The 16,133-nt window shown below is 38.6% G+C and overlaps 1 protein-coding gene across 5 annotated transcripts in view; it reads right to left on the reverse strand.

The window, feature by feature from the left end:
- Positions 1-16,133, reverse strand: part of TTBK2 (tau tubulin kinase 2) — a 172,989-nt gene that overhangs the window by 111,042 nt on the left and 45,814 nt on the right. For 3 of the 5 annotated variants that reach the window (XM_063698502.1, XM_063698501.1, XM_063698500.1), the window contains one exon: positions 13,732-13,879. The exons of the other annotated variants lie outside the window; for them this stretch is intronic. In XM_063698502.1, the coding sequence (XP_063554572.1) occupies positions 13,732-13,879 (148 nt within the window). The remainder of the gene's footprint in view (positions 1-13,731; positions 13,880-16,133) is intronic. 5 annotated transcript variants of the gene reach the window in all.

A 16,133-nucleotide genomic window follows, 5' to 3' on the forward strand; every position in this document is an offset into this window, starting at 1 on the left:
TTTTATCTCCAGGAGTTCAACTAGTTTTTTACAGTATATACAGGAGAAAAATTCCCTCATGCTTCCAGCAGGGAGAAGAAAAAAGGAACCATTTTTAAATATGCCACAGCATTCTGTTCTTCCTAACAAGGTCTGCCCTCAGGAGAAATAAGTTAACTACACCTAACCTGCTGGAGTTTGTTTTATTTATTTATTTTTTATTTAATTTTAATTTTAGTTTTTGTATTTTATCAGGCAGGGTGTTACTCTGTTGCCCAGGCTGGAGTGCAGTGGCATAATCACAGCTCACTGCAGCCTTGACCTTCTGGGCTCAAGTGATCTTCCCACCTCTCAGCCTCCTGAGTAGCTGGGACTACAGGTGCACACCACCATGCCCAGATAATTTTTTGTATTTTTTGTATAGGTGGGATTTCACCACATTGCCCAGGCTGATCTCAATCTCCTGGGCTCAAGCAATCCACCCACCTCAGCCTCCCAAAGTGCTGGGATTACAGGCATGAGCGGTGCACCATACCTGGCCTGGGGTTTTATTGAAGCTTAATTGATCTGGCGGAGAGGAAATACCCAAATGCAACCCATTCTAACTATCCTGTCTCACCTAATGGGGTGCGGGGGGACTAGAAGCACTTAGGAGGTGCTTCACAGTCCAGAAGTATAGGCACACTAAAAAACTGAGAACTAATAATAGGACTATGGAATGCCTCCCCTCTCTCCACCCATTACCACATTACTAACAGACTATTTTTGGCAGTTGCTTTTATGCAGTACATTATGTCTAGCCATCAAGAAAAATATACAAGGAATACTAGAAGGCAAAAAAACACAATTTGAATAGAAAAAGCAAATAAATATCAGAACCAAACATGGCAGGGATGTTGAAACAATCAGATCAGGAATTTAAAACAACACTGATTAATATGCTGAGGGCTCTAATGGATAAGGTAGACAGCATGCAAGAAGAGGTGGGTAATGTAAGCAGAGATGAAAATCCTAAGAAAGAACGAAAAGAAAACACTAAAGATCAAGAACACTGTAACAGAAATGATGAATGCCTTTTATAGGCTTATTAGTAGATTGGACACAGCTGAGAAAAAAAAAAAAAAAGTATCTGAGCTTGAGGATGTATCTACAGAAACCTCCAAAAGAGAAAATCAAAGAGGACAAAGACAAAAAAAGAAAACAAAGAAACAGAAGAAAGGATTAAGGAACAACTATAAAAGATATAACACAACCATACACAAAAGGAACACCAGAAAGGAAAGAGAGAAAGGAACAGGTAACTATATGAATCAATGACTAAGAATTTCCCCAAGTTAATGTCAAACACCAAACCACAAATCCAGGAAATTCAGAAAACGCCAAGTGGGATAAATGCAAAACAAACAAACAAACAAAAAACCCCAAAAACCTACATCTAAACATACTATTTTCTAGCTATCAAAAATCAGAGATAAAGAAACAATTCTGACTCTGAAGAAGCAGTTTGAAAAAAAAGAAAATTCTGAATGAAGCTAGAGGGAAAAGAAAAACAAGCCTTACCTATAGAGGAACAACAACAACAACAAAAATTAGCCAGGCACAGTAGCTCATCCCTGTATCCCAACACTTTGGGAAGTCAAGGGGGTTGGATCGCTTGAGCCCAGGAGCTCAAGACCAACTGAACTCCTTGAGCCCAGGAGTTCAGTTCAGGCAATAGTGAGACCCCATCTCCACAAAAAATTAAACCTTAGCTGGGCTATTCTTTCTTTCCTTTTTTTTTTTTTGAGATGGAGTTTCACTCCTGTTGCCCAGGCTGGAGTGTAATGGCAGATCTCGGCTCACTGCAACCTCCGCTTCCCAGGTTCAAGCGATTCTCCTGCCTCAGCCTCCCAAGTGCACCACCATGCCTGGCTAACTTTTTGTATTTTTAGTAGAGATGGGGTTTCACCATGTTGGCCAGGCTGGTCTTGAAGTCCTGACCTCAGGTGATCCACCCGCCTCAGCCTCCCAAAGTGCTGGGATTACAGGGATGAGCCACTGAGCCTGGCCTAAAGCTGGGTATTCTTATATCAGACAAAACAGAATTTAAACCAACAACAATCAAGAAGGACAAAGAAGGGCATTACATAATGATAACAGGTTCAATGCAGTAAGACTTAACTATCCTAAATACATATGCACCCAATATTGAAGCATCCAAATTCATAAAACAAGTTCTTCTTGACCTACGAAAAGACTTAGCCCCACAATAATATTGGGAGACTTCAACAGCCCATTGACAGCATTAGACAAATCATCAAGGCAGAAAACTAACAAAGAAATTCTGGACTTAAACTCGACACTCAACCAATTAGACCTAATAGACATCTACAGAATACTCCACCCAATAACCACAGAATATACATTCTTCTTATCTGCACATGGAACATATTCTAAGATTGGCCACATGCTAGGTCATACAGCAAGTCTCAATAAATTCAAAAAATCAAAACCTAGCACTCTCAGACCACAGTGCAATAAAAATAGAAATCAATACCAAAAAGATCTATCAAAACTACAAAAATACATGGAAGTTAACCTATTCCTGAATAACTCATGTGTGAACAATGAAATTAAGGCAGAAATAAAAAAAATCATTGAAATTAATAAAAATAGAGACACTACTTACCAAAATATTTGGGATGCAGTTAAAGCAATGTTAAGAGGAAAGTTTGTAGCACTAAATGCCTTTATCAAGAAGTCAGAAAGATCTCAAATTAACAATCTAATATCTTGCATAGAATAGAAAAAAAAAGAGAACAAACTAATCCCAAAGCTAGCAAAAGAAAATAAATAAATAAAATCAGAGAAGAATTGAACAAAATTGAGTCACAAAAATCCATACAAATGATCAATGAAATAAAGAGCTAATTTGTCAAAAGAATAAACAAGATTGACAGCACTAGCTACGTTACCAAAGGGGGAAAAAGAGAAGATCCAAATAAGCACAATCAGAAATGACAAGGATGATAACTGATCCCACGGAAGTACAAAAGAGCCTCCGAAGTTATTATGAACACCTCTAAGCACACAAACTAGAAAATCTAGAGGACATGGATACACTCCTGGAAACACACAAACTCCTAATATTAAACCAGGAAGCAAGTGAAAACCTGAACAGACCAACAACAAGATTCAAAATTGAATCAGTAATAAAAAACCTACCAACCAAAAAAAGCTCTGAACCAGACAGATTCACAGCCCAATTCTACCAGCTGCACAAAGAACTGGTATCAATCCGACTGAAACTATTTAAAAAAAAAAATGAGGATGAGTGGCTCCTCCCTAATTCATTCTATGAAACCTGCATTAGCCTGATACCAAAATTTGGCAGAAACACAATAAAAAGAGAAAACTTCGGGCCAATATCCATGATGAACACAGACACAAAAATCCTCAACAAAATACTAGCAAACCAAATCCAGCAGCACATCCAAAAGTTAATTCACCATGATCAAGTAGGCTTTATTCTTGCGATGCACAGTTGGTTCAACACATGCAAATAAAAAAATGTGATTCACCACATAAACAGAATTAAAAACAAAAACCATATAGTCATCTCAATTAGATGCAGAAAAAATTTTTCAATGAAATCCAACATTCCTTCATGATAAATACACTCAACAGACTAGGCATCAAAAGAACATATCTCAAAATAATAGCCATCTATTGCCAGGCGCGGTGGCTCACACCTGTAATCCCAGCACTTTGGGAGGCGGAGGCAGGCAGATCACCTGAAGTCGGGAGTTCCAGATCAGCCTGACCAACATGAAGAAACCCTGTCTCTACTAAAAATACAAAATTAGCCAGGCGTGATGGTGCATGCCTGTAATCCCAGCTACTCGGGAGGCTGAAGCAGGAGAATTGCTTGAACCAAGGAGGCAGAGGTTGCAGTAATCCGAGATCGCACCATTACACTCCAGCCTGGGCAACAAGAGCAAAACTCTGTTGCAAAAATAAACAAATTAATTAATTAATTAATAAAAATAATAGCCATCTATGACAAACCCACAGCCAACATCATACTGAATGGGTAAAAGCTAGAATCATTTCCCACGAGAACTGGAATAAGACAAGGATGCCTACTCTTACCACTCCTACTCAACATAGTATTGGAAATCCCAGCAAGAGGAATCAGGCAACAGAAAGAAATAAAAAGCATCCAAATAGGAAAAGAAGAAGTCAAACTATCTCTCTTCACTAACAACATGATTCTATACCTAGAACACCCTAAAGATTCCACCAAAAGACCCCTAGAACTGATAAACTTCAGTGAAGTTTCAGTATACAAAACCAATGTACAAAAATCAGTAGCATTTCTATAGACTAATAATGTTCTAGCTGAGAGTCAAATCAAGAACACAAGCCTGTTTAAATAGCCACCAAAAAAAGAATGAAAAATAAATGAAACACCTAGGAATACAGCTAAGCAAGGAGGTAAAAGATCTCTACAAGGAGAACTATAAAACATTGCTGAAAGAAACCAGAAATGACATAAATAAATGTTAAAACATTCCATGCTCATGGACTGGAAGAATCAGTATTGTTAAAATGGCCATACTACCCAAAGCAATTTACAGATTCAACACTACTCCTATCAAACTACCAATGTCATTTTTCACAGAATTAGGAAAAAAAATTCTAAAATTCTAAAATTCATATGGAACCAAAAAAGAACCCAAATATCCAAAGCAGTCTTAAGCAAAAAAGAACAAAGCATCACATTACCCAACTTAAAACTACAGTATAAAGCAACAATACAAACAAAACAGCATGGTACTGGCACAAAAACAGACACACAGACCAATGGAACAGGTTAGAGAACCCAGAAATAAAACCACACACCTATAACCAACTGATCTTTGACAAAAGTCAACAAGAGCAAGAAATGTGGAAAGGCCTCCCTATTCAATAAATGGTGCTGGGATAACTTGCTGGCCATATGCAGAAAATTGAAACTAGACCCCCTATCTTTCACCACATACAAAAATTAACTCAAGATGAATTAAAGACTTAAATGTAAGCCCTCAAAGTAAAAAATCCTACAAGAAAACCTAGGAAATACCTTTGTTGACATTGGCCTTGGCAAAGGCATTTTGGCTAAGTCCCCAGAAGTAACTGCAACGATAACAAAAATTGACAGGTGGGACCTATTTGAACTAAAGAACTTCCACAAAGCAACCCAGAAACTACCAACAGAGTAAATAGACAACCTACAGAATGGGAGAAATTATTTGCAAACTATGTATCCTCCAAAGGTCTAATAATCAGAATTTATAAGAAACTTAAACAAATGAACAATAAAAAACAAATCACCCTATTTTAAAACAGGCAAAGGACAAAGTGAAATATTAAAGTGTTCAGAGAAGGCCAGGCGTGGTGGCTCATGCCTATAATCCCAGCACTTTGGGAGGCCAAAGCAGGCAGATCACCTGAAGTCAGGAGTTCAAAACCAGCCTGACCAACATGGAAAAACCCCATATCTACTAAAAATACAAAATTAGCCAGGCATGGTGGCACATGCCTGTAATCGCAAATACTCGGGAGGCTGAGGCAGGAGAATCCCTTGAACCCGGGAGGTGAAGCTTGCAGTGAGCTGAGATAGCACCACTGCACCCCAGCCTAGGCAATAAGAATGAAACTCCGTCTCAAAAAAAAAAGAAAAAAAAAGTGTTCAGAGAAAAACTCACCAACCTAGATTCTGTACCCCCCAAAATTATCCTTCAAAAGTGAAGGAGAAATAGACTTTCTCAGACAAAAATTGAGGTAATTTTTTGGCAGTAGACTTCTCTCACAAGACATGTTAAAGGTTCTTTGGAGAGAAGGAAAGTAATATAGGGTAGAAACCCAGATGTGAAGAAGGAAAAAGTGAAGGCAACATAATAAATTATTTTTCTTATGCTTAATTGACCTAAGAGATAACAGTTTGCTCAAAATAATCATAGCAACAATGTACTTAATTATGTATGCTTATGTATATATTTTGTGCATATAAATATATATACATGCTTATGTATGCTGAATATATATGATGACTACAATGATATAAAGGACAGGAGGGAGAAATTAGGATCATTTTATTACAAGAAAATATCTTCACATTACCTTTGAAGTGGTATAATGTTATTTGAAGGTGGACTTGGATTAGTTATAAATCTGTATTGCAAAATCTAGGGCAATCACTAAAAAAAGTAAACACAGAAGTATAATTGATACGTTAAGAAAGGAGAGAAGGCCGGGCGCAGTGGCTGTAATCCCAGTACTATGGACGGTCGAAGTGGGTCAATTGATGGAGGTCAGGAGTTAGACCAGCCTGGCCAACATGAAACCAGCCTAGCCAACATGGTGAAACCCTGTCTCTACTAAAAACACAAAAAGTAGATGGGCACAGTGGCACGCATCTGTAGTCTCAACTACTTGGGAGGCTGAGGTGGGAGGATCACTTGAGCCCAGGAGGCAGAGGTTGCAGTGAGCCGAGACTGCGTCACTGGCACTCCAGCCTGGGCGACAGAGTGAGACTCTATCTAAAAACAAAAGCTACAAAAGACAGAAAAAGAGTGGAAGACAATAATAATAATAATAATAATAATAATAATAATAATAATAAAAACCAACAACAGGCTGGGCACAGTCGTGCACACCCTTGTAATCCCAGCACTTTGTGAGGCTTAGGCAGGAGGATCACCTGAGGCCAGGAGTTGGGGGCCGGTCTGGGCAACATAGCGAGACTCTGTATCCATCAACTTTTTAAAAATTAGCTAGGCATGGCAGCACACACCTGTAGTCCCAGTTACTCAGAAAGCCAAAGCAAGAGGATCACTTGAGCCCAGGAGTTCAAAGCTGCAGTTAGCTATGATCACACCACTGCACTCTAGCCTGGGTGACAGAGTGAGACTCCATTTCAAAAAAGAAAAGAAAAGAAACAAAGAACAAGACAACAAATAGAAAACAATTAACAAAAATGGTAGATATTAATCTACCTATACAAACAATCACTTCAAACATCAATGGTCTAAATGTACCAAATAAAAGAGACTAGACAGACTAAATCAAAAAACAAAACCCAATTGTATGTTGTCTACAACAAACTCACTTTAAGTATGTAAATACAAATAAAGTAAATGGATGTAAATTATATACCATACTAATACTCAAAAGAAAGTAAATATTGCTATATTAATTTGACAGAGCAGGCTGTATGTCAAGAAAAATGAACAAGTATAAAGAAGGGCATCATAGCCAAGCACAGTAGCTTGCACCTGTAATCCCAGCTATTCGGGAGGCTGAGGCAGGAGGATCACTGAAGTCAGGGATTCAGGACCAGCCTGAACAACCTAGTGAGTACATCTCCAAGAAAATTAATAATAATAGTAATAATAATAAAAGAAGAGTATTACATAATGATAAAGGGGTCAATTCTCTAAGAGGCCATATACTATGTGTCTCATAATATCTAGAAACATGCATGCATTTAACAACAGAGCTTCAAACTACATGAGGTAAAAAACAATAGAGGTAAAAAACAATAGAACTCTAAGGAGAAAGATGAATGCACTATTATAGCTGGAGACTTCAAAACTCTTCTATCAGAAATGAACAGATCCAGCAGCCGGAAAATCAGTAAAGACATAGCTGAACTAAACAATATCATCAATTAACTAGATATAACTGACATCTATAGACTACTTAAACCAATGACAGCAGAATACACATTATTCTCACGCTCACACAGAATATTCACCAAGACAGATCACATTCTGAGTGCTATAAAACATACCCTAACAAACTTAAAAAAATAGAAATCATACAATGTCTGCTCTCAGAACACAGTGGAATTAAACTAGAGATCATATTAGAAAGACAACTGGAAAAATTCTGAAATACATGGAGATTAATACAATGCACTTCTAAATAACACGAGTCAAAGAACTATCATAAGAAGTTTTAAACTATTTCACACTAAATAAAAATAAAAACATAACATCAAAATTTCTGGGATGCACTGAAAAAGGTGCTTGAAGGGGAATTTATAGCACTGAGTGCATGTGTTAGAAAAGAAAGATCTAGGCCGGGTGCAGTGGCTCACACCTGTAATCCCAGCACTTTGAGAGGCCGAGGCGGGCGGATCACGAGGTCAGGAGACTGAGACCATCCTGGCTAACACGGTGAAACCCCGTCTCTACTAAAAATACAAAAAATTAGCCGGGCATGGTGGCAGGCGCCTGTAGTCCCAGCTACTAGGGAGGCTGAGGCAAGAGAATGGCGTGAACCTGGGAGGCGGAGCTTGCAGTGAGCCGAGATATCGCACCACTGCACTCCAGCCTGGGTGACAGAGGGAGACTCCGTCTCAAAAAAAAAAAAAAAAAGAAAGAAAAGAAAAGAAAGATCTAAAATCAATAACCAAAGTTTTTACTTTAGGAAACTAGAAAACAGAAAGCAAATTAAAGCAGAAGAGAAGAAATAATAAAAATTAGAGCAGAAATCAATCAAATTAAACATAGAAAATCAATAGAGAAAATTCAAAATATTTGCAAAAGACCTATATGATAAAAGACTGATATCCAAATATTTGAAGAATTCTAAAAACTCAACAGTAAGAAAACAAACAACCTGATTTTTAAATGGGCCAAAAACTTCTGACACCCCACCAAAGAAGATATACAGATGGCAAATAAGCACATGAAAAAGCGCTCCATATCACACATCACTAGATAAATGCAAATTAATGACAATGAGATGTCACTACACACCTATTTGATGGCCAAAATCCAGAACACTGACAATACCAAATGCTGGTGAGGATGTGGAACAACAGGAACTCTCATTCATTGCTGATGAGAATGCAAAATGATACAGCCACTTTGGAAGAAAATTTGGCAGTTACTTACAAAACTAAACATACTCTTATTATCAAATCCAGCAATAATGCTCTTTGGTATTTACCCAAACAAGTAGAAAACTTATATCCACACAAAAATCTGCACAGCAACCAAGATATCCCTCAGTAGGTGAATGGATAAATGAACTGTGGTACCTCTAGACAATGGAATATTAGTAAATGTTAAAAAGAAATGACCTACCAAGCCATGAAAAGATGTGGAGGAAACTTAAGTGCATATTACTAAGTGAAAGAAGCCAATAGTGTATGATTCTAAATACATGACATCTGGAGAAGGTAAAATTAAAGAGAAAGTAAAAAGATTAGTCATTACCAGAGTTTAGGAGGCAGGGAAACAGTGCACAGAGGATTTTTAGGGCAGTAAAAATAGAGAGAGATGATTCCTGACATACGATGGTTCAACTTACAATTTTTCAACTTAAATGGGTTTATCAGGACATAACCCCATCATAAGTTGAGGAGCACCTATATACACATAATGGTGGATATATGTCATTACACATTCGTCCAGACCCACAGAATGTTCAATAAGAGTGAACCCTATTGTAAACTATGGGATCTGGGTGATAATGATGTATCAATGTAGGTTCATCAATTGTAACAAATGTACAGCTGTGGGGATGATGATACTGAGGGAGTACATGCATGTGTGAAGGCAGGCAATATATAGGATACCTCTATACTTTCCTCTCAATTTTGCTGTGAACCTAAAACTGCTCTTTTTAAAAAAAGTCTTTTAAAAATTAGGGAAAAAAGTAAATTTAATATTTGCCTGTCTCAGTCTGGGTGTGGTGGTTCACACCTTTAATCCTAACATTCTGGGAGGCCGAGGCAAGAGGACTGCTTGAGCCCAGGAATTTGAGACCAGCCTGGGCAACATAGCCAGACTCTACATCTCTACAAAAAAAAAAAAAATTAGCTGAGTGTGGTGGCACACACCTGTGGTCCCAGCTACTCTGGAGGCTGAGGCCAGAGGACTGGTTGAGCCACAAGATCGAGGCTGCAGTGAGCTGTGCTTGGGCCACTGCACTACAGCCTGGACGACAGAGTGAGACCTTGTCTCAAAAATAAATAAATAAATAAATAAATAAATAAAAGATGTGCCTGTCTTACTTCAGGATTCTACACGTGTACCAAATTCTATTAAGACTAGAATGGAAATCTAACTTTTTTAGAAGTACTGATGGTTCCTGAGGAACCATCATTTTACTGTAGAAATTACTAGTGATCAGATTTGAAATCAAAGGAGAGAAGTGTTTTTTCTCTTACAATGGCACTGCAAATCTATACTTTTTTGAGACGGGGTCTGGCTCCATTGCCCAGGCTAGAGTACAACGGCGCCTTCTTGGCTCACTGCAACCTCCGCCTTCTGGGCTCAAGCGATTCTCATACCTCAGCCTCCAGGGTGGCTGAGATGACAGGCGCACGCCACCACGCTTGGCTAAATTTTGAATTTTTTTAGTAGAGATGGGGTTTTACCATGTCGCCCAGACTGGTCTCAAATTCCCGACCTCAGGCAATCCACCCACCTTGGCCTCCCGAAGTGCTGGGATTACAGGCATGAGCCACCGTGCCTGGCCTAAACTATACTTATCAAAAAGAAAAAAAAAAAAAAAAACCTGGTGTGTTGAGATACAGCACAAGAGATCATGAAAACTGAGAAAAAAACAACAAAATAATTTTGTAATAAAAAAAGAAAATGGAGAAGTGAAGATAGGTAGATATCATTACAAAACATTCATTTAAAGTTGAAGAAAAAGGAATCTAACAGATTAGAATGGCAATGACCACCTTTGCAGTTTCAAAGCAAATAAACTGAAAAACAAAGGATGAAGATAGTAGAGCTGCAAATGGAGAGGGCAAAGAGACACACACAAATGTTTATTCAGAGATGTATCTCTGAAAAATGCTGTGAATAAAAGGATAGGCCTAATAAATTTTAGCGCTATACTTATTAGGAACACTTTAGAGAATAATAATAATAAGGTATAGAAGTACTATCTAATAGGCTTATAAATAGATAATTTAGTTTATAAGTAGCTAAAACATTCAAATACATTTGTAAAAACCAAGTAAAATTCAAGAGTCGTGGCCAGGTGTAGTGGCTCACACCTGTAATCCCAACACTTTGGAAAGCCAGGACAGGAGGACTGTCTGAAGTCTGGAGTTACTCGCCTGGCCAACATGGTGAAACCCCATCTCTACTAAAAATACAAAAAACTAGCTGGGCATGGTGGCACCCACCCGTAGTCCCAGCTACTTGGGAGGCTGAGGCAGGAGAATCGCTTGAACCCAGGAGGCGGAGGTTGCAGTGAGCCGATATTGTGCCACTGCACTCCAGCCTGGGCAACAGAGCAAGACTCCATCACACACACAAAAAAATAATAATAATAATAAAATTCGAGAGTCTAGCTTGATTCATTAGAGAATTGCAGGTTACATCCAGAATATTTCTGAAAACTTTGAAAAGAGAGTAATCTGACACAGCAGCATAGGGGAAGGTCACTCAGAAAATATGGGGTGAAATGCTAAGGGCTTCACACTTTAAGGTCAAAGAGAAAGGAACATACTAGTAATGAGAGTTTTGCCTGAACTGAGAAAATCTAGGGTTGTTAAGTACAGAAAAGACTGCGAGAAAGAAAATTGAGAACTGAGGGAATGTGAGAACAGACAATATGTGAATTTTGAGAAGAGGAATTGGTTTATTAAAAGGAACAAAATTAGGGGTGGGCTAATTCATCATAAAATATCTTTTCATCTTGTTAAAAAAAAAAATCGCAGCCAGGTGCAGTGGCTCACGTCTGTAATCCCAGTACTTTGGGAGACCGAGGTGGGCAGATCATGAGGTCAAGAGATCGAGACCATCCTGGCCAACATGGTGAAACCCCATCTCTACTAAAAATACAAAAGTTAGCTGGGTGTGGTGGTGTGTGCCTGTAGTCCCAGCTACTCAGGAGGCTGAGGCAGGAGAATCGCTTGAATCCCAGAGGTGGAGGCTGCAGTGAGCCGAGATCGTGCCACTGCACTCCAGTGTGGTGACAGAACAAGACTCCGTCTCAAAAAAAAAAAAAAAAAAAAAATCCTTATCCCAGCTATCAAAAATTGAACATCAATTTAAAAATCAACAAATCCTATAAAGGGTTAGCCTCTGGTTAAATACCTTTTCCTTACATTCAGCCTTTTCATTGGGATCATTCAGTAAGAAGTCATTAGGCCAACATGACAGCAAGAGCAGCTCCATAAAAATGTTATCAGAACGGTCCAGATTACAAAGCACCCTCAACAAAATGAAGCTGTGAGGAATAAGTATGCAGAAGGCATAAGTTAGGAAGCCAAGAGAAGAGAGTCAAGGACTACCTCACTGAAATAGGGACCAGAAGATTAAAAATCAATTTATTTTTGGAAAATGAAGGGTTCTTAAGAATGGGATGTCATGTGGTTATAAGCAGATAGGAAAAATATTTTAGTTAATAACGTGAAAAATAAAATACAAGAAAAGGAGACAGCTAGCATCCAAGGGTCTCTAACTCATTCATAAAAGGTACTCAACTGATCTTCAAGTTTTATCAAATGGAATCCTGAGTAAACCATACACAAAATAAGCAGGAGAACCTCCTGAAGGGGTGGCAAAGCTGTAACCTGCCTCACCTGGAAGCATCTCCTTGGAGCCAAGTAGGAGAAAGGTGAAGTGGCACTATCCACACCAAGCTGATGCTGACATACCCTTCATGGGCTTGGCTGATAGTAAAACAGGTATCCTGGGATCTGTGCAACCCAGGAAGATGTAGCTCTGGCTGTACCTGTTTGTAGCCTCTACACCACTGAGTTGAGAACAACAACTCGTGAGAAATGTGGAGAAAATAGAAAAGGTCAGAAAAAGAAAGAGCCATCCTTTTACCTATTCTTTCTTCTCCAATTATTTATTTTTCCAGTATTGACAATAGGTGTTAATCTATCCACTGTTTTCCTGATTTACCATGTTGTGGAGATGCTAAGTTTGAGCTAAAAATTACTATAAAAACAGATCTATAATTTTACTGGCATCATTCTCTAATCAAATGAGCCAACTGGTAGAGAAACTTGGATACGCTTGGGGCAAAGGAAAATGATCATCCCTATTTAATTTTGTTTCAGATCAAACATTTAAATATCAGTAATATCAGAGAGTATGTCATTAAGCTGAGAATACAAAGGTGAACACAAACTAGCAATATATTCAGGGTTTTATACCACTGGATTCATGTCAGAAAAAAAATTATTCATTCTTGCAATAAAAACAAATAGGGCCCAAGTAGTAAAACGGACTTCAAAAATGACGACAGGGCCAGAAACAGTTATTCTCTGAAACTGAAGCTAATATGAATCAACATATAATCAACAGTATTATTTTTAATCCATCCTGCAGTGTGATTTGAAGGCAGCTTCCTTACTGTGATTAAAACATATTTAACATCCAAAGACATGAGTAGAGACAACTCAGAGGTATCTGTTATTGGTAGTTTAAAAAAGAAAGGCAAATAGCAGACTTATGACAATACTTTCCGAAGCAGTAAAAATTCTGCTAATTCACACTCTCTTATCCTTACTCCATGAAAAAGAACTCCCAAAGCCCAATTATTCTAAGTAATTACATACTTCTACTACTACTAACTCGTTATAAAATTTCCAAGAGAAAAATGCTCAGCGTATTTATACCCGGCTGACACCAGTACATTCAATTAGTACTTAAAGAATGTAATTAAGGTTCAGGAAGATACAAATAAATTATAAATTATCATACAAATCATAAATTGTATATTCTACAAAGGGCTTACCTTGCAGCTTTTTCAAAACAGCAACTTCCATTTTCAGAACTTGTTTTGGTTGTTGAGCTGATTCCACCTTCAGTGCAACATTTTCCCTGGTGAGCATGTCCAAGGCATCGTAAATTTCTCCAAAGCCCCCACCCCCAATCTTTCTCAACTGCACAGAAAATAAGAACACACACACTCTAAATTACTAGAAGATTCTAACTTGAAAGCAATTGATCTCTTATATTTAGAAAATGTATAATTTTATAATCTGTTTTTTGATAAAATATTTAAATATTGTTAAATTAACTATGTATATGCCAAGAAGAAAACATATGCCTGAAAATAACATCAAAACCTTTCCCCACAGGTTTATCCACAACAAAGTAATGAAATTATTTCACTCACAAACAATTTTAAAATTTGGTCAACAGCCAGCATCAGAAATGTCACCAACAATACAGTATTTGAAAGAATCACTTCCCACAAATGCCACTCTACAACCAGATTTGCTGTTTTAATTTTAAGGAAGACTTTTTAAACTTTTTAAACTATGAAATCCTGGCTGAGTGCAGTGGCTCACACCTGTAAACCTAGCACTTTGGGAGGCCAAGGCGGGCGGCTCACTTGAAGTCAGGAGTTCGAGACCAGCCTGGCCAACATGGTGAAACCCCCATCTCTACTAAAAAATACAAAAATTAGCCAGGCGCGGTGGTACATGCCTGTAATCCCAGCTACTTAGGAGGCTGAGGCAGGAGAATTGCTTGAACCCAGAAGGCAGAGGCAGAAGTAAGCCAAGATCCTGCCACTGCATTCCAACCTGGGTGACAGAGACTCCATCTCAAAAACGAAAAAAACAAAAAACACTACAAAATCACCCAGCCCTCTCACCACCACTTACCATTCTCTCTGAGGTACCTAACAGGGTCCACAGAGCAGGCAGAGAACTCTAGTACCAAACTATCCCAGAATTCACTATACATCTATTTATTCAAATAAGAGTAAAAAAAATCAATTTAAGCAAGTTCAACAAGCACTATTCTCTCTGATAAAATAAATATGTTAGCTTAACTGGGGAATATCAGGATGCTGGTGTGAGTATCATAAGCAAGTTCTGAAGAGCCAGTGGCAAGTGCGCCTATAGTGTCTGAAAGCTGGGTTGTGGGGGTAGATACTTCAAGCTAGATACAGCAATTTTTTCCATTTCCTGAAACTAGGTTGTCTCCTTATCACATTATCCAACATCCAGGATGTGATATAATGTAGGAAGTCATCACAGGCACAGGGTCCTAAATCATAACCAGCTCAAGACACCCCAGCTCCATGTTCTACCTCTTTCTCCACTCGATCTTCACTGATTACTATATCTAGGTTAATTTCTTTATCTTCTGAATTTCTACAGTAATTATTTATTTAATCATTCAATTAATCACTTTACCAGGCCATACCTCAGATAGCACTTGTATTATTGCCTTGTATTTTTTAAATTAAAGACCTGTCCATGAAATAACTTGTTTTCAAACTGTCATGTTGCTTAACTTTCCATTGTCAATGTCCTATCCTGCTACAGAGAAACTAAGCCTCTTCAAAGAGATGGCCATTTGTTCCATTCTATTTCCTTGTGTCCCCCATAGCATTTGGCAAAGTGCTAACTTATAAATATAATCCTATATTTATTACTTTGCACATGTGAGCCATAATCCTTCTTTATTTTTTTATTTTTTTTATTTTTTTATTTTTTGAGTTGGTAGTCTCACACTGTTGCCAGGGCTGGAGTGCAGTGGCATGATCTTGGCCCACTGCAACCTCCGCCTCCTGGGTTCAAGCAATTCTCCTGCCTCAGCCTCCCCAGTAGCTGGGATTACAGGTGTGCAACACCACGCTTGGCTAATTTTTGTATTTTTAGTAGAGATGGGGTCTCACCATGTTGGCCAGGCTGGTCTCAAACTCCTGATCACAGGTGATCCGCCCACCTCTGCCTCCCAAAGTGCTGGGATTCCAGGCGTGAGCCACCACACCCGGCCGATCCTGCTTTATTTTCATTTGGTGATGGGAAAGGAATACTACTTGAAACTACAGGATGAGTTCAAGATTTTTTTAAAGTTCCAGAAGTGGCCAGACACGGTGGCTCACACCTGTAATCCCAGCACTTTGGGAGGCTGAGGCGGGCGGATCATGAAGTCAGGAGTTTGAGAGCAGCCTGACAAACATCGTGAAACCCCGTCTCTACTAAAATTATAAAAATTAGCCGGGCGTGGTGGCATGTGCCTGTAATCCCAGCTACTCAGGAGGCTGAGGCAGGAGAATCGCTTGAACCTGGGAGGCAGAGGTTGCAATGAGCCAAGATCACACCATTGCACTCCAGCCTGGGTGACAGTGTGAGACTCTGCCTCAAAAAAAAAAAAAAAAAAAAAAAAAAAACTGAT

This window comes from Gorilla gorilla, chromosome 16, assembly GCF_029281585.2.
Source record: "Gorilla gorilla gorilla isolate KB3781 chromosome 16, NHGRI_mGorGor1-v2.1_pri, whole genome shotgun sequence".
In the NCBI taxonomy this organism is placed as follows: Eukaryota; Metazoa; Chordata; class Mammalia; order Primates; family Hominidae; genus Gorilla; species Gorilla gorilla.